The sequence below is a fragment of the Microcaecilia unicolor genome, chromosome 5 (genome assembly GCF_901765095.1).
Source record: "Microcaecilia unicolor chromosome 5, aMicUni1.1, whole genome shotgun sequence".
In the NCBI taxonomy this organism is placed as follows: Eukaryota; Metazoa; Chordata; class Amphibia; order Gymnophiona; family Siphonopidae; genus Microcaecilia; species Microcaecilia unicolor.
Genome location: NC_044035.1, coordinates 17047455 through 17071480, shown reverse-complemented (window position 1 = coordinate 17071480; position 24026 = coordinate 17047455). Strand labels below are relative to the sequence as shown.

The 24026-nt window shown below is 44.4% G+C and overlaps 1 protein-coding gene across 2 annotated transcripts in view; it reads right to left on the bottom strand.

Annotated features, from left to right (window-relative positions):
- AFAP1L2 (actin filament associated protein 1 like 2) overlaps window positions 1-16563 on the bottom strand; it is a 260437-nt gene extending 243874 nt beyond the window's left edge. For both annotated transcript variants that reach the window (XM_030202683.1, XM_030202685.1), the window contains exon 1: window positions 16491-16563. In XM_030202683.1, the coding sequence (XP_030058543.1) occupies window positions 16491-16506 (16 nt within the window). In that variant the 5' untranslated portion in view covers window positions 16507-16563. The remainder of the gene's footprint in view (window positions 1-16490) is intronic.
- Between the last annotated feature and the right edge of the window lie 7463 nt (window positions 16564-24026).

Here is a 24026-nt window from a genome sequence, read left to right as displayed (position 1 = left end):
GCACAACTGTGGAATGGTCTACCTAGATTTGTGAAAATTACCCGATCATCCGACCTTCAAAAAATACCTTAAGACCTTCTTATTCGGAAAAGTTTATGCTCCTGACCCGCCCTGCACCGCTGCCTGTTGAATTCAATTTCTCTTTCCACATTTCTCCACCTCTGCTCTTACTCCCTAGCCTCTTACATTACATTGCCCAGTGGCGTACCAAGGGGGGGGGCGGTGGGGGTGGTCCGCCCCGGGTGCACGCCACTGGGGGGGTGCCACGGTGCGCGCCTGTCAGCTGAGTTCGCTAACTTCACTGCAGCTCCCTCTGCCCCGGAACAGGTTACTTCTTGTTCCGGACGGGGCAGAGGGAGCTGCAGCGAAGTTAGCGAACTCAGCTGACAGGCGCGCGCCGCGGCACCCCCCCCAGCGGTGTGCACCCGGGGGGGGTGTCATTTCACCGGGGGGGGGGGGGGGCGCATCGACGATCCGCCCCGGGTGTCATGTCGGCTAGAATCGCCACTGACATTGCCTTTGACTGTTTGTTGTAGAATTGATGTATGACTTTTGTAAATTTCTGTAAGCCACATTGGGCCTGCCCTTGGGTGGGAAAATGTGGGATATAAATGCTATAAATAAATAAATAAATATGTCCATTTGTATCTGAAGAAGGGACCTGTGCAGTCTAGCTTCACTGGGATAAGATCATTCTGGCTTCTAGAATTATCACGACAAAGATAACTGCGGTTTAAGGGCATAAATCTGTAAGAGGACACCTAGGCTGGGGAGGAAGAGAGATGAAGGTTAATTCATTTATTTCAGAAGCTTATAATCCACTGATTGCAAGGTTCAAACGCACACAACAAAATTAATAAAAACACAGATGGAAAAAGAAAACAGAAATTGAATAAAATACAATAACTATGAAAACAAAAATTCATAAATAAAATCAAAAAAGATATTTATTTATTTGTTACATTTGTATCCCACATTTTCCCACCTATTTGTAGGCTCAATGTGGCTTACATAGTACCGGAGAGACGTTTGCAGGCTCCGGTGTGAACAAATACAGGGTGATGTTGTGGTAAGATCAAGTTCATGTGGCACAGCCACATTAGGGAATCGGAGAACGGAAGAGTTGTGTTATGTCCATTACGTGCTTTAGTTTGGTTGTGTTGCAGAGATTAGGCATTTAAGTTGGATCGGTAGGGTAGATATAGTGGAATTAGAAAAAGTAAAGAGAAAGGCAACGAAAATGGTAAAGGAGATGGGACATGACTTCCCTAGGAGGAAAGGCTGAAACAGATTGGGCTCTTCAACTTGGAGAAAAGATGGCTGAGGGGAGAAATGATAGAGGTATAGAAAATAATGAGTAGACGTGATTGCTTGTTTACTCTTTCCAAAAATACTAGGACTAGGGGGCACACAGTGAAGCTAGAAAGTCATAAATTTAAAATGAATCGGAGAAAAGATTTCTTCAATCAATGTGTAATTAAACTCTGGAATTCGTTGCCAGAGAATGTGGTAAAAGTGGTTAGCTTAGCGGGGTTTAAAAAAAGGTTTGGTTAACTTCCTAAAAGAAAAGTCCATAAGCCATTATTAAAATTGACTTGGAAAAATCCACTGCATTGGGAGGTTAGTTTCCTGTGTTGTTCTTGGGATGTGCATTCTTGCCTCTAGCGCTGGAGTTTTGAGCATTAGCTCCCAAGATTTGCGCCCTACCTCCTGTCTCTTTAAGGTACCAGCACTTACCAGCTCCACTGCTCCCAAATCCTTTCCCTGTAAGGATTGTATTGTAGCAGCAGCTTCACTCAGGGGCCCTTATACAAAGCCATGGGAGGGCTAATGTGCGGGGTAGCGTGAACCAATTGGGCGCTATCATTGGGTTAACGCGTGCGCCCAGCATTAATTCTGAGTTTGGTGTGCCACAAATCTCATGGTAGGAAATATTTTTCTATTTTCTACCTCAGGAGCATTCCCGGCGGTAATCAGCAGTGCGGCCACATTGGCGCATGCTGCATGGTTACCACACGGGTAGCGCGTGAACCCTTACCACTAGGTCAGTGGCTGCTGATAAGGAGTCAGGCCATACATAGGTGCACGCTAGTTTTAATTTTCACACCTGCCCTTTTTCCGGCCCATTAAAAAATGGCCTTTTTCCCAGCGACGGTAAAAAGTGGCCCAGCGTGCGACAAAAAGACATGCACATTACCGCAGGCCACTTTTTACCGTGGCTTTGTTCCCTGAGCGTGGCTGGACAGATAGGTCAGTGTCGTGAACACTTCTATAAACTGTGCCCTGATTGTGGCTGGAGAGATTTGGATGGACTGTAGTGGGGCTTTGATTATACCTTCAGTAGTTGGAGAACAAGGCCAGTGCCGGGCAAACTTCTACAGTCTGTGCACTGCAAATGGCAAGGACAAATCCACATCAAGTATACATATGTAGTATCACATCATACTTTATACTACGAGGTATACTACGAGTTATATAAAATAATGAGTGGAGTGGAACAGGTGGATGTGAAGCGTCTGTTCACGCTTTCCAAAAATACTAGGACTAGGGGGCATGCGATTAAACTACAGTGTAGTAAATTTAAAACAAATCGGCGAAAATTTTTCTTCACCCAACGTGTAATTAAACTCTGGAATTCGTTGTCGGAGAAAGTGGTGATGGCGGTTAGCTTGGCAGAGTTTAAAAAGGGGTTGGACGGTTTCCTAAAGGACAAGTCCATAAACCGCTACTAAACGGACTTGGAAAAATCCACAATTCCAGGAATAACATGTATAGAATGTTTGTATGTTTGGGAAGCTCGCCAGGTGCCCTTGGCCTGGATTGGCCGCTGTCGTGGACAAGATGCTGGGCTCGATGGACCCTTGGTCTTTTCCCAGTGTGGCATTACTTATGTACTTATGTCCTCTACTTGGCTCACTTTTATTACATAGAGCAGTGATTTAACCTATTGTGATGTCATAGTGGCTCATTCCACCAATAAGAGCCAACCTCATTAGTGATGTCACAATGGCTTGATTGTATAGAATGTTTGTACGTTTAGGAAGCTTGCCAGGTGCCCTTGGCCTGGATTGGCCGCTGTCGTGGACAAGATGCTGGGCTCGATGGACCCTTGGTCTTTTCCCAGTATGGCATTACTTATGTACTTATGTACTTATGACCCCTCAGTCTCTCTCTTCTGAGGATCAGAATCTCCCAGATAATTTATCACTCCTCTTTTATTTATTTATTTATTTATTGCATTTGTATCCCACATTTTCCCACCGTATGGCAGGTTCAATGTGGCTTACATATTGCTAAAAAGGCGGTTACAAAATTTAGATTTGTAGAAGTCTAGAACATAATACAGAAAACAAATTGATATATTAGCATATTCTGAGAGGGGTTAATATTATTGTTTTCCATTTCTGAACTTGTCGTGATGTATGGTGGTGTGGGATTAGGCAGATCCAGGGGGGAAAGACTCCTTGAAAAGATGTGTTTTCAGGTTTTTTCTGAATTGTAGGTAGTTTTCTGTGAGTTTCAGGTCTTTGGGTAGCGAGTTCCAAAGTTGTACTGTATGCCTATAAAGGAGAGGCTGGTGGCATGTGAAGATTTGTATCTTCTACCTTTGCAGTTGGGGTAGTGAAGGGCTAGGTAGGATCTTACTGTTTATGTGGATCAGACTTGCAATCCCTGATTAGTTCACTCTTTTGGGGAACAGGCCTCTCTCCTTTCAGTGTGGGGCAGCTGGGGATCAGGCTGGCAAACCCTGTGCTTATTTCTCCTGTGAGTGGGGTGCCAACACCCCTGTGAGCCCCAGAGTGGGGTAACCCCCTTACTGATGTTCTATATCACCTCTTACCATGGACCCCTCTGAGGAACGAAGACAAGGCTCCTCCCAGAACTCAGATTTTTAAATTTCCCTCCAAAAGCAGAGGTCACTATTCCATCCTCAAAGGTCACTATTCCATCCTCATCCTCCTCGACCTATCTGCCGCCTTTGACACCGTCAATCATAATTTACTTCTTGACACACTGTCCTCATTCGGGTTCCAGGGCTCCATCCTCTCCTGGTTCTCTTCGTATCTTTCCCAACTCACCTTCAGAGTATTTTCTAATGGCTCTTCTTCCACCCCCGTCCCACTCTCTGTTGGGGTTCCTCAAGGATCTGTCCTTGGACCGCTTCTTTTCTCGATATACACCTCTTCCCTGGGCTCGCTGATCTCATCACATGGTTTCCAGTACCATCTCTATGCTGATGACACCCAGCTTTACCTCTCCACTCCCGACATCACAGTCGAAACCCAGGCCAAAGTTTCGGCCTGCCTCTCAGACATCGCTGCCTGGATGTCCAACCGGCATCTGAAACTGAACATGGCAAAGACTGAGCTCCTTGTCTTTCCACCCAAACCCTCTTCTCCTCTTCCCCCACTTTCCGTCTCTGTTGACAACGCCCTCATCCTCCCCGTCTCTTCAGCCCGCAATCTCGGAGTCATTTTCGACTCCTCCCTCTCCTTCTCTGCCCATATTCAGCAGACAGCTAAGACCTGTCACTTCTTCCTCTTTAATATTAGCAAAATTTGCCCATTCCTCTCTGAACAGACCACCCGAACCCTCATCCACTCACTCGTTACCTCTCGTCTTGACTATTGCAACCTTCTCCTCGCTGGCCTTCCGCTTAGCCACCTATCCCCCCTTCAATCTGTCCAAAATTCCGCCGCACGTCTTATCTACCGCGTGAACCGTTACTCTCATATCACCCCTCTCCTCAAGTCGCTTCACTGGCTCCCGATCCACTACCATATACAGTTCAAGCTTCTCCTATTGACCTTCAAGTGCACTCAATCTGCAGCCCCCCATTACCTCTCTACCCTCCTCTCCCCGTATGTTCCCACCCGTAACCTCCGCTCTCAGGACAAATCACTCCTATCTGTACCCTTCTCCACCACCGCTAACTCCAGACTGCGCCCCTTCTGCCTCGCATCACCTTATGCCTGAAACAGACTTCCCGAGCCCATACGTCATGCGCCCTTCCTGCCCATTTTCAAGTCCTTACTCAAAGCCCATCTCTTCTCCCTTGCTTTTGGCGCCTAACCACCTTCCTCATTCATGATACCTACACTGACTACATAGTTTGTTACCTTTAGATTGTAAGCTCTCTTGAGCAGGGACCGTCCTTCCCCATGTTTAAACTTGTACAGCGCTGCGTAACCCTGGCAGCGCTATAGAAATGCTAAGTAGTAGTAGTAGTAGTAGTAGAGGAGTGTGGTAGCCGTGTTAGTCCACTCTTAAGGTTATCAATAGAAATCAAACAAAATAAAACATGGAAAAGAAAATAAGATGATACCTTTTTTATTGGACATAACTTAATACATTTCTTGATTAGCTTTCGAAGGTTGCCCTTCTTCCTCAGATCGGAAATAAGCAAATGTGCTAGCTGACAGTGTATATAAGTGAAAACATTCAAGCATTACTATGACAGTAAAATAGATACTATTGGAGATTCTACATAGAATGTTGCTACTATTGGACATTCTACATGGAATGTTGCTATTCCACTAGCAACATTCCTGCGCAGGCTTCTGTTTCTGTGAGTCTGACGTCCTGCACGTACGTGTAGGACGTCAGACTCACAGAAGCAGAAGCCTGCGCGGCCACATTGGTGATCTACAAGGGCCGACTTCTACATGGAATGTTGCTAGTGGAATAGCAACATTCCATGTAGAATCTATAGAAATCAAACAAAATAAAACCTGGAAAAGAAAATAAGATGATACCTTTTTTATTGGACATAACTTAATACATTTCTTGATTAGCTTTCGAAGGTTGCCCTTCTTCGTCAAATCGGAAATAAGCAAATGTGCTAGCTGACAGTGTATATAAGTGAAAACATTCAAGCATTACTATGACAGTCTGACAGGGTGGGAGGATGGGGGTGGGTCGGAGGTATGCATGGGGACATCAAAGCATATCATTGATATAATAACAGGATGGGTGTGGATAGGTGAGGGGAGGGTGATCAACAGAGAAATACATGCATACCTCCTACCCACCCCCCATCCTCCCACCCTGTCAGACTGTCATAGTAATGCTTGAATGTTTTCACTTATATACACTGTCAGCTAGCACATTTGCTTATTTCCGATCTGACGAAGAAGGGCAACCTTCGAAAGCTAACCTCCAAAAGCAAAAACTTCAATTCAAGTCTATTGTCCTATAATAGACCACCCCCAACGGGCACTTTTCTGAAGCAAAGGGCCCAGAGCGTTGCAATTACATAAGCAAGTCCAATATGGCAGCCTGCTACAATTGATTACAAAAGGAAGGAAAGACACCAGAATTCATGGAGTTGTGAGTTTCCAAACTTAACATGAGTACATAAATATTGTCACACTGAGACAGACCAAAGGTCCATCAAGCCCAGCGTCCTGTTTCCAACAGTGGCCAATCCGGGTCACAAATACCTGGCAAGATCCTGAAAAAGTTCAATACATGTTATGCTGCTTATCCCAGAAATAAGCGGTGAATTTTCCCCAAGTCATTTTAATAATGGTCTATGGACTTTTCCTTTAAGAAGCTGTTCAAACCTTTTTTTAAACCCCGCTAAGCTAACCACTTTTACCACATTCTCTGGCAACAATTTCCAGAGTTTAATTACACGTTGAGTGAAGAAACGTTTTCTCAGATTCCTTAGGACTGCCTAAAAGCAGATCAGTAGTTTATGGCATGCAGATTATGCAGAATGCAGTGTTCATGTAAACTAGGTCTTGTTTAACATAAAGCTGACAGTGGCAAGCTGCATATGCTGAGAAAGCCCATAATCCCCTTGTCAAAGGACCAGGAAAACAAGCCAAGAGCTGTTTGGAAACGCTGAAGATTCCACAGAACGCCCATGAGAGGGAGAGGATGACAAACCAGGCAGTCTCCCACTCCATTCCCTGGCTGTGCTCCTCCCTTCCCCCACCCCAGTTCTCCTCCCACAGCTGTTACTACAGAACAAGGTGAAGTCATCTTCAATAGAACCTGGAGACATCCTGCAGTTTTTTCCTGGTTTCTGTAGAAAGGCAAAGAGCCTGGAATGAAAGCAGGCCCAGCCCTGCAGCCCGCCCACTGCTCCAGGAATGTACCAGCTGAGAGCTTCTTTGTAAATCCCAAATCATGTGTGCACATGGCCAGAGCAAGGTAGAGATAACAGACCCTACACGGCGCATGTGGTGCTCTGCGTTGATAGAAGTTAGCATGTGCACTGCTGTCCAGTGTATACAGCCCTTGTAAAACGGTACCAAATCTAACTATGAGGCCCCACTTGGAGTATTGTGTTCAGTTTCGGAGGCCGTGTCTTGCTAAAGATGTAAAAAGACTGGAAGCAGTGCAAAGAAAAGCTACAAAAATGGTATTGGATTTGCTTTGCAAACCGTACGAGGAGAGACTTGCCGACCTGAACATGTACACCTTGGAGGAAAGGAGACACAGGGGAGATATGATACAGACGTTCAAATATTTGAAAGGTATTAATCCGCAAATGAACCTTTTTCAGAGATGGGAAGGCAGCAGAACTAGAGGACATGAATTGAGGTTGAAGGGGGGCAGACTCAGGAGTAATGTCAGGAAGTACTTTTTCACGGAAAGGGTGGTAGATATGTGGAATGCCCTCCCGCGGGAGGTGGTGGAGATGAAAACGGTATTGGAATTCAAACCTGCGTGGGATAAACCCAAAGGAATCCTGTTTAGAAGGAATGGATCCATGGAATCTTAGCAGAGATTGGGTGGCAACTCCAGAAATTGGGAAGCAAAACCGGTGCTGGGCAGACATCTACGGTCTGTGCCCTGAGAAAGGCAGGGACGAATCAAACTCGGGTATACATATAAAGTACCACATACCATGTAAAATGAGTTTATCTTGTTGGGCAGACTGGATGGACCCTACAGGTCTTTATCTGCCGTCATTTACTATGTTACTATATGTTACTATGTTACTCTTTGGGGTTCTACATGGAGTGTTGCTACTAATTGGGATTCCGGAATCTTGTAACTCTTTAGGATTCCAGAATCTTCAGAACTTTTAGTACAGAAACAGTGCTGGGCAGACTTCTACGGTCTATGCCCTGAGAAAGGCAAGGACAAATCAAACTCGGGTATAAAGTATCACATACCATGTAAAATGAGTTTATCTTGTTGGGCAGACTGGATGGACCGTACAGGTCTTTATCCACCATCATATTACAATATGTTACTAAGTTACTCTTTGGGGTTCTGCATGGAATGTTGCTACTAATTGGGATTCCGGAATCTTGTAACTCTTTAGGATTCCAGAATCTTCAGAACTTTTAGTACAAGAACAGTGCTGGGCAGACTTCTACAGTCTGTGCCTTGAGAATGGCAAGGACAAATCAAACCCAGGTATACATATAAAGTATCACATACCATGTAAAATGAGTTTATTTTGTGGGGCAGACTGGATGGACTGTACAAGCCTTTATCTGTTGTCATTTACTATGTTACTATGTTACTTTTTGGGGTTCTACATGGAATGTTGCTACTAATTGGGATTCCGAAATCTTGTAACTCTTTCAGAATCTTCAGAACTTTTAGTACAGGAACAGTACTGGGCAGACTTTTACAGTCCGTGCCCTGAGAAAGGCAGGGACGAATCAAACTCGGGTATACATATAAAGTATCACATACCATGTAAAATGAGTTTATCTTGTTGGGCAGACTGGATGGACCCTACAGGTCTTTATCTGCCGTCATTTACTATGTTATACATATTACAATATTCTTTGTCCCAGGCAACTATCTCGTTAAACCCAAAGTAGCAGCAGAGTAGATCTCATTCCAAAGAACCTTTCACAGATATTTCAAAGTACTCCCAACATTTTTATTTCACACATTTTCATAAATTCTTTTAAAGGATCATCAGAATTCACAGCATCAACGTTGCTACCCAGACTTTCAAAAGCAACGATGTGGAACTTACTACTACTACTACTTAACATTTCTAAAGCGCTACTAGGGTTACGCAACGCCGTACAGTTTAACAGAGAAGGGCAGTCCCTGCTCAAGGAGCTTACAATCTAAAGGACAAATGTACAGTCAGCCAAATCTTCATGGAGCCATCATTTTCAGTTTTTTAAGCTGGTTTCACTTGCCCGAACTTCCCAATGTTCATTTAAGAAATGTTGTTAAATTATCTTTAAGAACAGTCCAAAGAATAATCAAAACATAGTTAATAACACTTGCACGGTTGCACCACTTAACTGACAGCTGTTTCCATGCTGTAAGAATCCCTGCCTAGAGACCTTGGCCAGTTCCTACAAAGTTTAGAGGAGGTTGCACTGACCATGGACATTTAAAGATGGGGGAGGAAGGGAAGAGTGGAATCTGACTGAGATCAGGTGCTGATTTCTAAGTGATAATTGTTCCTACTGCCTCAGATCCTCAAGCAACAATTTTTTGGCACAGTGGTCAAGGCCATATGGGATGATGTGATCATGGAAGTTGTCCTGCTGGTGAGTGCAGAAAACTGTTGACCATCTCCAGGAGGCTACAGCTGTGATGCAGGTCAAACTAGAACCCACGTGGCTAGGGAGTGATCACCGAAGAAGCAGGAAGGAAGCTTCAGGAACTCAGAAACTGATAAGGTTAATGCTTGGCTCAATCTTCAAGCACGTGTGAAATAAGTATCACTCATGAGTATCAGCAACGTATCATTTCTAAAGTACTACCAAAAATTATTTAGCTCTGTACAGGTTCACAAAGGAAAGAAAGACCCTTCTCCGTAGAGCTTATAAATGACAAACTGAAACATTTGGATACAGTAGTGAGATTAAAAAATGATGATATCTTTTTTAATGGACCAGAACCTTCTTCCTCAGGTCAAAATAGTCACAAAGACACAAATTTTCAACCCGGTGCCCTCTCCACCCCACCCCTGACTATCTTGCACCTGGAAGAGGAATAAAGGGGATGGGGAGTTGGACTTTTCCAGTCTATTTAAGTAGACCAAATTTTTCTGAAATAACTAGAGAAGGCGGTTAGCTTGGCAGAGTTTAAAAAGGGGTTGGACGGTTTCCTAAAGGACAAGTCCATAGACCGCTACTAAATGGACTTGGGAGAAATTCACAATTTCGGGAATAACTTGTATAAAATGTTTGTCCGTTTGGGTAGCTTGCCAGGTGCCCTTGACCTGGATTGGCCGCTGTCGGGGACAGGATGCTGGGCTCGATTGACCTTTGGTCTTTTCCCAGTATGGCATTACTTATGTACTTATTTGAAATCTAGGAAATATTATTTTGGAACCAGAGTGGCTCGTAACAATTTATTTTCAGAATAGGAATAATTGGTTTTCCTGTATGTGAGTTTCGTTTGCCCGGGTATCTCACAGCTGGCACAAAAGAAAAGGAACCATTTTTTTGGAACTGAAGCCCAGAGGTGTTCAATTCATTTAGAAGCGTCCCTTGACAAAATCAAGAGGTAGAAAAGAAAGTTTTGAGCTTCTGGTTAAAAATCCCTTTACGGTTTTTGCACATTTTGTTAAGGTCAGTATGGATGGATTTCAGACCGTGTTCATTCTGTGCCCACCAGTATCATGGGACAATGAACTGAAATTCACAGCAGGTCACTCTGATCACCTTGCCCATGTTCTCCGAGCCTTACTGGACTCTTAGGAAGCAGATGTCAAAAGCAGTAGGCTGGAAGGAACAGTCGCCTCAAGGTTTCATTTTTATTTATGTGAATTTAGAACCTGCTGATCTAAGATCCATTCTCAGGTAGGGTGGCAACATGAGAAAGAGAAAGCCAGGCTTTGTATTTTATTTATTTATTTGTTGCATTTGTATCCCACATTTTCCCACCTATTTGCAGGCTCAACGTGGCTTACGTTATGCCGTAATGGCGATCGCCATTTCCGGGGTGAGAAATACAAAGTGGTATTGCATTAAAGTTCATAAGTGACTCTGAGAGTAGATTAAGCAGTCAAATATAAAGAGTTCATTTCCGGAATGAGAACTAAAGTGGAATTGCGCTCATGATCCTTAGTGACAGAGTGAACGAAGCAGTCACGTGCAGTGCTGGAGTAATAGAAACAGAAATGTATTTCCTATTGCACTGTGAAAAAAATAGTACAGACATCAAGAGATACACAGTTCCCAAAACTTCCCACAAAAGAATGAGCAGGAAAAGCTCAGGATAATCCTGGGGGGAAGAGGAGAACAGCAGCTAGAGCAGTGAAATATGTTGAATCCTGCCACCAGGCAAGAAATGTGATCTGACCAGGACCAGAACTCTGCAATTCTTGTTTTGGACTGCGCCTCTGTTCATAACTTTATGTTACTGACCAGTTGTTACTACGTAAATTATCTCCTGCTGTTTTTTTCTCTCTTTTTCTGCCAATAAATGTATTATTATTATTATTAGCATTTGTATAGCGCTACCAGACGCACGCAGCGCTGAACACCTGACACAGAGAGACAGTCTATATTAGATTGACAACACTTGCCAATAAAGTTATCTGAATTGGGAAGCAGATTGCCCCTGTTTTTCTGTTCCCTTTAACGGAGGTGATGGTATTTTTCTCTACCAGCCTGGATTGGCTGTTCCCTCTCCTGCGCCACACACTGAATTCATTAGCCTAAGCGGATGACATCAAACGTATTCACCAGGGCATTGATTAACATGTCACAGTCCGGTTCTGGGACTGCATGATGAGGTCAAGGGCAAGATGGGAGTGCAGGATCCTTAGCTCAGTGGCGTAGCTACGGGTGGGCCTGGGTGGGCACAGGCCCACCCAATGGCAGCACCACACTGCTCTCTCCCCTCTTTCCTCTGTGGTATCCCAGCATCTGTGCTTCAATCTTTGAACCCCATCCTTCCCTGGTCTACCATACAGGCATGTTTGGTGCCTGCAGCAATTCATTCTCGCTGTTTGCGCCAGCCCCGCAGGCTTCCATCTGCCGCGTCCCGTCAGACAGGAAACAAGCAATGACGTCAGTCAGGGTGGAACACAGACACGCAGCAGATGCAATTCGTTGCTGGAGAATGTGGTTAAGGTGGTTAGCTTAGCAGAGTTTAAGAAAGGTTTGGACAGCTTCCTGAATAAAAGGCCATAGAATGTTATTAAATGGACGTAGGGGAAAATCCACTATTCCTGGGATAAGCAGTACAAAATGCTTTGTTCCGCAGATCTTGTCGGGTGATTGTGACCTGGATGGGCCACTGTCGGAGACAGGGTGCTGGGCTAGATGGACCTTTGGTCTGTCCCAGTGTGGCGATGCTTATGTCTTGTGTCTTATGCAGGGTCGGCGCAAGCAGCGAGAATGAATCACTGCAGGCACCGAGGATGTCTGTATGGTGCATTGGGGAAGGACAGGGTTCAGAGGCAGAAACACAGATGCCAGGACACCGCGGAGAAGAGGAGGGGAGATGCAGGTAGGTGAAAAAAAATCTGTTTTTAAAAAATATCTTCAGGAAGATATTTGGTGGGGGGGGGGGGAGTGGAAGGGCCCATCTAAGTTACCTCAGTCCATCCAAAACACTGAGTCTGGCTACGCCTCTGCCTTAGCTGCCTTAGGGCTTCTGAAAGTTGTCCTGGGAACCTCACAGCCAGTCAGGTTTGCAGGTTACCCTCAATGAATATGCATGAGTTAAATCTACCTGTACTGGGTCTTTCAATAGATGCAAATTTATTTCATATATATTCTTTTTGGATATCCTGAAAATCCAAGCGACTGTGGCCAGGACAGACAGCCCTGCTGAGCTTCTCAAGCTGCTCCCTCCTAAGCCACTCTTATCCCAGATCAGTGGCCAATAGCTTTTCAATTCAACCACACACAAGATCCCCGAAAAACATAAACACATTCAGTAACTGCCCACACTTCAGAATACCACGTTGCCTAGTTGACCGCCAGACCCGTCATCCTTTGCACCAGGCAGATTCCTTCATAAATTCTGATGCATCAATAGAAATCAAACAAAATAAAACATGGAAAAGAAAATAAGATGATACTTTTTTTTATTGGACATAACTTAATACATTTCTTGATTAGCTTTCGAAGGTTGCCCTTCTTCGTCAGATCGGAAATAAGCAAATGTGGTAGCAGATAGTATATATAAGTGAAACATCCAAGCATTACTTTGACAGTCTGACAGGGTGGGAGGGTGGGGGTATGCATGGGGGCATCAAAGCATTTCATTGGGAGGCGGGGATAGTGCTGGGCAGACTTGTACGATCTGTGCCCTGAAAAAGACAAGTACAAATCAAGGTAAGGTATACACAAAAAAGTGGCACATTTCTTGGGCAGACTGGATGGACCATGCAGGTCTTTTTCTGCCGTCATCTACTATATGTTACTAACAGGATAGGTGTGGGTAGGTGAGAGGAGGGTGATCAACAGAGAAATACAACGTTATGGTTTATAATGAGCTAGAAAACCCAGATCCTTGTTAAGTCCTGTCTGTTGGGTGTCAAAATATTCACTTATATATACTATCTGCTACCACATTTGCTTATTTCCAATCTGACGAAGAAGGGCAACCTTCGAAAGCTAATCAAGAAATGTATTAAGTTATGTCCAATAAAAAAGGTATCATCTTAGTTTCTTTTCCATGTTTTATTTTGTTTGATTTCTATTGATAACCTTTAAGAGTGGACTAACACGGCTACCACACCTCTCTACTTATTCTGATGCATGAAATTCTGAACAGATGGAAGAAGACAGACAGCATTTTCCATTATCAACTGACCATTACCAATTACCATCTAGAAGAAAGATAAACTGGTTCCAGTATACGGTGCTATGGTATTAAGGGACCAGATAGCCACTAGCTGGTAAAGTTCAGGTGAGTATAGTAATCTCCTTTAGCATCACAGAGTTACTGCAAACATAAAGCAAGACTCCACATTTCTATTTTTCCTCTCTGCCGCTCCCTTACATTGCCACTGAGGTTTTCTCTAAAGGTCTTCGCTTTCGGGTATTTGGGATAACAGGTCTGCACTCGTCATTAGGTCTGTGGGGTGAATAAATAGGACAACTTTCCAGACAACCTCAGATACTTATTCCTGGTCAGCAAGCAGCCCTGGCAGCGTTTGACCAACAGGGAAAACAAAGGTGGTTGCTCCTCTCCTGAGCCATCTTCTGGAGTGTAAATTTTAAGGGGCTTCGACTTTAGCTCCAGAACTTAATACAAGAACAGTGCTGGGCGGACTTCTACGGTCTATGCCCTGAGAAAGGCAGGGACAAATCAAACTCGGGTATACATATAAAGTATCACATACCATGTAAAATGAGTTTATCTTGTTGGGCAGACTGGATGGACCGTAAGGTCTTTATCTGCTGTCATTTGCTATGTTACTATGTTACTCTTTGGGGTTCTACATGGAATGTTGCTACTAATTGGGATTCCGGAATCTCGTAACTCTTTAGGATTCCAGAATCTTCAGAACTTTTAGTACAAGAACAGAGCTGGGCAGACTTCTACAGTCTGTGCCCTGAGAAAGGCAAGGACAAATCAAACTCCGGTATAAAGTATCGCATAAATGTAAAATGAGTTTATTTTGTTGGGCAGACTGGATGGACCGTTCAGGTCTTTATCTGCCGTCATTTACTATGTATATGTTACTATGTTGTATCTAATTAAGCTGGCTACCAAAACAAAGTCAGCAGGACTTTCCTGCTTTTCACTTAAATTTCTATTTTGAACCTCTGGAGATTAATTCCCCTGATCACACTTGTACACCTGTTCTAAAGAAGGTGCCTTGGAAGAACACGTACAGGTATATTTTAGAAAATGCATAGATAAATTGCAGCCCCTGCCCCTCCTCCACTCCAGTTATGCTCCTGAAAACACCTAAGCATGGCAGGTATATAGTTTGTGCCTTCTGGTTGGTTTGACGTCTTTACACATGCAGCATTTGTCTGTGTAATTTTGTGACTCCTCTTACATCTCAAAAACATACTTTACAGGCAGAAAATGCTTTATAATTTACCCCATTAAAAAAAAAAACAACAGAGCATAACTAGACATTGCAAGAAAATACAGCAGAGCCAGGAGTAAGATTGTGAGAGAGTGCAATGGAGAGAGCTTGTTATTTTTGCTTTAAGTAGCAGATCTGCTGCCTTGTGCAAGAAATTTCTCGGTTTGTGCCTCTATGTAATTTCTTGTCTTAGCAAACGTCTAGGGCTGTAATTCCCAGGGATGCCTGATTACAGTTTAGCTGTCCCATAAACTCCCCGCAGACCTGCGCTGCCCCTAGAATTCAGGTGTCGGGACTGAGGTTAACCTTTTCCTTTCTCCTTCCGGTTTTCTGTCTAAGGGTGAAAAATGTGCAGTTGGACGGATTTATTAAAGTGGTTTTTACTTTAAGTCTCCCCAGTAGCAGTTATCCGGGGGGGGGGGGGGGACCCCCCACTCAGGCGAACTCTGTTATCCCTAAAGCTGAAGCACATCACCCTAAAGTTGAAGCACATCACTCAGGGCTTAGGATTTACAAGAGCAGCGGGTTCCGTCCGAGGAGGGCGTTTAAGAAAACGTATAAGGAAAACTATCCGCAAGAAGAGGAACTGGTAACTGCTAGGATTAATGACTATTTACACGCAGGCAGGTCCTAGGGTGCTTCAGCCTCAGCAGCCTGCCTGTGCACCTCCTCTCCTGCCCTTCTTTCTGCCTGTGCACCTCCTGTCTGTGTCCCCTCACTCTGCCAGTGCATATCCTCTCCTTATCTCTGACAGTCTCTCTCTCTCTCTCTCTCTGCCAGAGCATCTCCTCTCCCTGTCTTGGCCACTCTCTCTCTCCCAGTGCATCTCCTCTCCTTGTCTCTGACAGTCTCTCTCTCTCTCTCTCTCTCTGCCAGAGCATCGCCTCTCCCTGTCTTGGCCACTCTCTCTCTCCCAGTGCATCTCCTCCCCTTGTCTCTCTATCTCTCTCTCTCGCTCGCTCTTTCTCTCTGCCTCTCCCTGTGTTGGCCACTCTCTCTCCCAGTGCATCTCCTCCCCTTGTCTCTCTCTCTCTCTCTCCCAGTGCATCTCCTCCCCTTCTCTCTCTCTCTCTCCCAGTGCGTCTCTTCTCCCTGTCTCTGCCAGGGCACCTTCTGTCACTGTCCGCTCTTTCTGCCAGTCTCTCCCCTGTCTCTGCCCCTCGGACCTGCTTCGGGTACCATCTCCTTTACTTTGTTCCCCCCCATCCCCATGAGCCGGACTAAGTTCCTCCTGCTTGCTAAGGAATCCTCTTCTCCCAGGACTGATAGCAACCCCCCCCCCCCCCAGATCACTGGATGGTGCCCTCTCCCCCCAATGACAGCTGGCAAGAAGGGGCCCACAGTGCAAAGCCCCGTCTGATTCCTTAGGGACTTTACATCGGCGGATCTCAGCCAGGGCAGCCCCCAATCCTGACCCTCCCACCCCGAGCCCGGATCGTGCGGAACTATAAAACGAAAGAAGCTGAGCAGAAGGAATGGAGAAGACACGAAGCACAGCCGCTCCGATCGCCCCCATCAGCTGCCGTCGCTCGTCCCCTACCTCGAAATTTCTCCATCGGGTCCGGCCAGAGGACGCCCAGCGGTTGCCCAGAGGTGCAGCTGCTCCAGCTGTGGCTCAGACACTGCTGCTTCGCTCCCGGCAGTGCTCGTAGCCCCTCCCAGCTAGCAGCGCTCATCCAGCACCGGGGCAGTCCCAGACCACTGGGGGGGGGGGGCGCTTTGGCGAAGGGAGGGGGCGGTCAGTACAGTCCCCTTTTCTGAGACAGAAGAATGCCTTTTGCAGGAATAAGATGTTTGGGGGGGGGGGGACCCTCAGCTAAAGCACCTCCTAGAAATAGTCTCCTTCTCCAGGAATACATTCAAATTGGGGGGGGGCACCCAGTTCTTTGTGCCCCCCCCCCCCCCCCGCAAAAACGCATCACCATCCTTACTACTACTACTACTACTATTTAGCATTTCTATAGCGCTACAAGGCGTACGCAGCGCTGCACAAACATAGAAGAAAGACAGTCCCTGTTCAAAGAGCTTACAATCTAATAGACAAAAAATAAATAAAGTAATCCATTAGAGGGGTTAAGCCCTTCCCTCCACGTATCCAGATGTGAATTTTGCTGTGGTACTAAAGAAGGGCCCCCGATTCTTTGATTTTGGGGGGTTTCTTTCCCCAGCTGGTGCAAAAACAGGGAAACAGAAATCAATATTAAGCCTGGTTTTAACTTTTTCCCATCGTTCCACGTTAGAAGCGACAGCCCATAATATTTATAGAACCCACCTTTTTGCTGCTGCTTTTAACTCCTAACCCTTATTCACTTGTTCAGAACCCTTAGTTTATCATCCTCACTTTAATATTCCCTTATCTCTTCTTTGTCCTGTTTGTCTGTTCTAATTAGATTGTAAACTCTGCCGAGCAGGGACTGTCTCTTCATGTTCAAGTGTACAGCGCTGGGTAGGTCTAGTAGCACTTTAGAAATGATAAGTAGTAGTAGTAGTAGTTATCTGACTTTATCAAGCTTAGCTTTTCCTTTTGTTAATGAAACTGTTGCTTTGGAATTGTAAATAGTAATTACAATATTGTTGATGACCTTTGACGTACTAAAACTTGGCAGATGAGAACATTTAACCACCCCAGGTGTTTCGGGTTATAAGTGCTCCTTTTCAGGTTATCCACCCACCCCACTCCCCCCAATGTGGCATCCTTCTTTTTAGCACTGTGACTGCTCCTTGCAGGTTGCTGCTCTCCCCAGTGCCTTTTTGAAGCAGAGACTGATCCACTGTTCTGAGCAGATTTACTCACTGCTAAATTTTCATCCTCTTGCCATTAAGACATTCTCTCTGTTTATCTCTCTTTCTTTTGAATTGTGACACCTGTTTTTGTCCAGTCATCTAGTCCCCTTTCCCTTTCAGATGTTTGTTCCTGGGTCTGCATGTCCTCTACTTGTATGTCTTCCTTCCTTTGGAACTAGGGATTTCTTTTACTATCAGGGTTCCTTCCCTCCCCCCCCCCCCCCCACCACCCCTTTGGCCTTTAGAACCTCTCTTGCCCAACCAACATGGTGATGGACGCCACTGGCCTTAGCTATCTCTGAGATCTGCGGGTGTGCAGTGAAATGGTGACCTCATAGAAGTGGGCAGATGTTGTCCCTACTTGCACTGCTCCAGCTGTGAATATCCCCAAGCTGTCATCCTGACCTCCTACACTGCTCTAATTCTGGTTGCCTCCTTTTCTTGACCTCCCTACTGCGAGGTTGACCACTCCATTGTTTATCCTTGAATCTGACCACCAGGTGTTGCTCTGTGCAATGACTAATGTAACCCTATGGGTTAAATGTTAAAAGATTACCTGGCTCCTTCTAGATCTGGTGTAGACAGGGTTTTTTTGAGGGGGTACTTGGGGGTACTGAGTACCGGCACTTTTTCCATTGTCTGCTAAAATTGACCCATGGACCCCAAGTTTTAATGAAAGAGCTCAGGCTCTACACACAAATTCTGCCTTGTCATAGATTCTGTGACTGGTTCCAGGGGACCTTGCTATTATGGGGTGGGTCCCTCATTGATCATCTCACCCCTGAAGGGTGGCCTAGCATTTGAGTACCGGCACCTTTTTTGCTAGGAAAAATGCACTGGGTGTAGAGGCAGTGAGCAGTGCAGTGAAACTGAGTGGTCTGTGTGCATGCGCTGAGTGGTCCGCATGCTGATGGAACTCTCAGGAGAGTGACAAACAGCTCAGGCTGGCAGTTGGGGGGGGGGGGGGGAGCTGGATTGGTGAGAACATGTTACTAGGAAAAGACTGATTCTTATTCCATCAATGTGATTGTAGCTGTATTACATTGTAAGCCACATTGAGCCTGCAAATAGGTGGGAAAATGTGGGATATAAATGCAGCAAAATAAAATAAATAAATAAATAAATAAATAAGAAAGTTGATGCTGGAGATCATCACCTGAAAGAAAAGGCGCCCATCGTTCAAGGGAGCCAGAGAGAAAACAAAGAGAACAGCTAAGTGGCTGAAACTATTAAAACAGTGCACATAAGATAAAATAGTAAAGGAAACCTGAACAATAAGTGAGAGATAACTAAAAGACAAAACAAAAAAAAAAGAGTAGAGGAAAACTTGAAGGTCTCCGGAAATCTGAAAGAGAGGAGAAAAGAAACTTTCAAGAATGTAGAGTTTTGTAAAATTGAATGTGCTTAAATGATTTATGTAACTAATATTTATACTCATCTGAAAATGCTCTCAATGTTTCTAGAGACTAAACTGATTTTTTTAAATTTTCTTACATTTGTACCCCGCGCTTTCCCACTCATAGCAGGTTCAATGCGGCTTACATATTATATACAGGTAGTTATTTTGTACCAGGGGCAATAGAGGGTTAAGTGACTTGCCCAGAGTCATAAGGAGCTGCAGTGGGAATCGAACCCAGTTCCCCAGGACCAAAGTCCACTGCACTAACCATTAGGCAGGTTGCAAACCTGTAATTAATAGAAATCAAACAAAATAAAACATGGAAAAGAAAATAAGATGATACCTTTTTTACTGGACATAACTTAATACATTTCTTGATTAGCTTTCGAAGGTTGCCCTTCTTCCTCGGATCCGAAACCTGGAATTGAAATACATTTGTTAAATTTGCAAGTTGGTAAAATTTCATTAACATTTAGATATAATTCAAATAATAAAAAAATATTTTCTTTTTATTGTTAAACTCCCTGGTCGGCGTTGAGTCATTTTGGGGAAACACTGTGACATATTTGGTACCATCATTGTAATACCGCACTCTGCCACCAGGGGGTATACACTAAGAACACTGACTTTTTTCCTGGAGGGTATTAGCTCTGCTTCTATGGCAACTTTCAGCCCTTGCTGGTCTGATAAACAGGAATAGAATAGACCTTCCAAGTTACCCAGCTCCAGGAGGGAGGTTTAAAGCCAGTTCTGGATTTCTGACAACCTCATACTGGTGCATTATGGGACCTGCAGCACTTATTTCTAAGGATAAAATCATGGACTACAAATCCCACACTGCTTTAGGATGTAAGTTAAAAAAAAACTTGGACTGGCCAAAAAGTCTCCCTCCTGGAACTGGGTAACTTGGCAGCTCTGCAGGAATCAGGTCCAGAACTCAGAAATAGGTCTCCCACATGACAGTGCATAAAATTATACAGTGATACCTCGGCTTTCGTTGATAATCCGTCCAAAAACAATCAACGAAAACCGAAACAGACGAAAACCAAGGCAATTATTTCCATCTGAATCAATGTAAATCCAATTAATTCGTTCTAGACACTCCAAAATACATACCAAAAACACATTTTATAGAGAATAAATATAGTCTCATGATGGAGCTAAAGGGAAAGGGTTCACTTATGACCAAGGGAAGCACTTAACAGGAAAAATGAGATTTGAGCACATGTGATTTTATCTTGCGTGTGTTGCGTTAGACGCGCAGGGTGATGCTCACACAATGAGAAACAACGCCACAATGAGCAGGAGAACGCATGGGTCGCCCTTTGTTTTATTTATTTTATTTTCATTTATTTTTGTTACATTTGTACCCCGCGCTTTCCCACTCATGGCAGGCTCAATGCGGCTTACATGGGGCAATGGAGGGTTAAGTGACTTGGCCAGAGTCACAAGGAGCTGCCTGTGCCTGAAGTGGGAATCAAACTCAGTTCCTCAGGACCAAAGTCCACCACCCTAACCACTAGGCCACTCCTCTTTTCGCAAAATTAGCAGCGAGGTCACATGGGCACGCCAACAAAATCCGAGGCAACCGACAAAATCTGAGACAAAATTTTCACTGAAAAAAAATCAACGAAAACCGAAACCGACGGTAAACGAAGTCAATGAAAACCGAGGTTTCACTGTAGGTTTAAACTCCCATCGTCCCACCTTGATTTGACTTTGCAGGGTAAATGCAACTGAAGCACAATTATGTGTGGGGTGCACAGTGTGTACCAGAAGCAAAATTCAACAGGTACCATGATGTCTATTCAGCACACATCCCAAGCCTCACACACAGAGACACCCTCGTTTTCAGCACATTTGTCATGCTGCAATAACTTATGGCCAGCTTTAGGGCCAGGGCTCCATCACCCAAAGGTTTATTTATTTTGCAGAGCTGCCAAGTTACCCATTCCAGGAGGGAGACTTTTTGGCCAGTCCTGATTTTAATTGTAGTAATTGTAGTCCATGATTCTAGCCATTGAAATCAGTGCTGCAGGTCCCATAATGCACCAGGATGAAGTTGACAGAAATCCAGGACTGGCCAAAAAGTCTCCCTCCTGGAATGGGTAACTTGGCAGCTCTGAATTATTTGTGTAATACATTGTACAGATCTAAGTGTCACAAAATAGAGACCCACCCGGCAACAGAAGTCTTCTGAGTGCAGCTGTAGCTGTGATGGTTGTAAAAAGCAAAATGATATTTACTTTTTTTTTTGAAATATAAAAATGTTTACATCACGGTTTCCCGGCTGAGAGATGTTCAAAGTGGTACGCAATTACGTGAGCAAAATACATTAAAATGCATTACAAACACAAGTAAAACACCAATGCTGTGTAAAAATACACCTGACAAAAGTTTGCTTTCCCCTACCCGAACTGGAGATCTGCAGAGAAAACCTTTTACTAGATCTGCACATTCTGTCACACTCCGTTAGGGCTCTCATGGATTGGGAAGATCCACACCTTTACCATCTGTCTGAAAATCATACAGCCAGTCTCCGATCTAAGCTAAAGTTACGATATTGTTCCACAACATGGAAATTGCATTCATAAAGGCCTGCGACATGTGACCTAGAACCTAGAACCACTCTAGAACCTTGGAAGTATGAAAAAAACAGTAAATTCCCTGTATGACTAAAGTACTGAGACTATTCTAACCTCAAGGGAAAATAGGTGAGAACCCTCAGTGTAAATTTTGAACACCCAACCATGGTTATTTGCACTCGGTAAATGGGAGCAAATACAAGAACATAATAATAGCCATACTGGATCAGACGAAAGGTCCATCAAGCCCAGTATCCTGCTTCAAACAGTGGCCAATCCAGTACCTGGCAGAAACCCAATTAGTAGCAACATTCTATGCAACAATTCCTGGGGCAAGCAATGGCTTTCCCCATATCCATCTCAATAACAGACTATGGACTTTTCCTCCAGAAACTTGTCCAAGCCTATCTTAAACCCAGATATTCTACCCACTGTTACTATGTCCTCCAGCCGCCAGTTCCAGAGCTTAACTATTCTTTGAGTGAAAATAAACATTTCTTCCTATTTGTTTTAAAAGTATTTCTATGTAATTTCATTGAGTGTTTCCTGGTCTTTGTAGTTTTTGAAAGAGTGAAAAACTGGTTCACTTTTACCTGTTCTCCACCACTCAGGATTTTGTAGACCTCAATCGTATCCCCCCCCCCCCCCCCAGCCCTCTCTTTTCCAAGCGGAAGATGATGAACATAGTTCAGATAAGAGGCAATCATCTAAGCTCACACATCATCACCAGGTTCTCATGCACTGTAAAAATAGGTGACAGAGTCTGCCCATCCCCTCAGCCCTGCAGTCCTAGAGGTGACAGGCTCTGTATCCCTGTGCCCATCCCCTCAGCCCTGCAGTCCTAGTGGTGACAGGGTCCGTATCCCTGTGCCCATCCCCTGAGCCCTGCAGTCTTAGAGTTGGCAGTCTGTGTCCCTCTGCCAGTCCCCCGAGTCATCTAGTCCTGGAAATGAATCCTTGTGCCAGTTCATTGAATCATCCCGTCTTAGAAGTGACAGGCTCTGTATGAATTTGATTTTTTTATTTAATTAATCATCTTTCCAAATCTAAGGGGGTCTTTTACTTAGCCTTAGAAACCCTGTTGACTTTGACAGTAAACTTCCTTCAGCCCAGTGGATGTTCCTGGACCATCAGTAGATGGGATGAAATCCAGGTCATCTTGCTGGAAGAAATACACAAATAGCCCCAGCCTCTCTTTTCTCTTCAATATCTCAGAAGGGATTCTGAGGGCTCCTTGTTCCCTCAACAATCAATAGGGCAGATGGGTTGTTTCCTGGCCTTGTTTTAAGCTGCTTCAAGTTCATAAATCGAAACACATCATTACATAAACGTAAGTGACCTTTGAGTGCATTGGACAAAGCACAATGGACCTAACCAATTATTGCCCAGTAGCATCTATTCCGCTCATAACCAAACTCATGGAGAGCATAGTGATGAAACAATTCACTGAATACCTAAATAAACACTCAATTCTACATGAGTCTCAATCAGGATTTCGGTCAAATCACAGCACCGAAACTGTACTAGTGTCTGCAATGAACTCATTTAAACAAGCAATTGCAACTGGTAATAACATACTCCTCCTACAATTTGACATGTCCAGCGCCTTCGACGTGGTTAATCATGGAATACTATTACATATACTAGAATACTTCGGAGTAGGAGGTACAGTCCTCAAATGGTTCAAAGGATTCCTGACCACAAGATCATACCAAGTAACAACGAACGCGGACATATCAGCCCCATGGATACCTGAATATGGAGTTCCCCAAGGATCCCCCCTCTCACCAACTCTCTTCAACTTAATGATGATACCTTTAGCCAAACTTCTAGCCAATCAAAACCTCAACCCCTACATATACGCAGACGATGTCACGATTTACATCCCATTCAAACATGATCTAAACAAAATCACCAATGAGATTAACCAAAGCCTCCAAATCATGCCCTCCTGGGTGGATGTATTCCAGCTAAAACTCAACGCAGAAAAACACAATGTCTTGTACTCACTTCACAACATAACACAAACAACTACTCCACCATAACCACACCATACTGTTCTCTACCCGTCTCACAAAATCTGAAAATTCTTGGAGTTACCATTGATCAAAACCTCACACTCGATGCCCACGTGAAGAATACGATGAAAAAAATGTTCCACTCTATGTGGAAACTCAAAAGAGTAAAACCCTTCTTCCCGAGATACATCTTCCGTACCCTGGTACAGTCAATGGTAATAAGTCACCTGGACTACTGCAACGCATTATACGCCGGCTGCAAAGAACAGACTATCAAAAAACTCCAAACA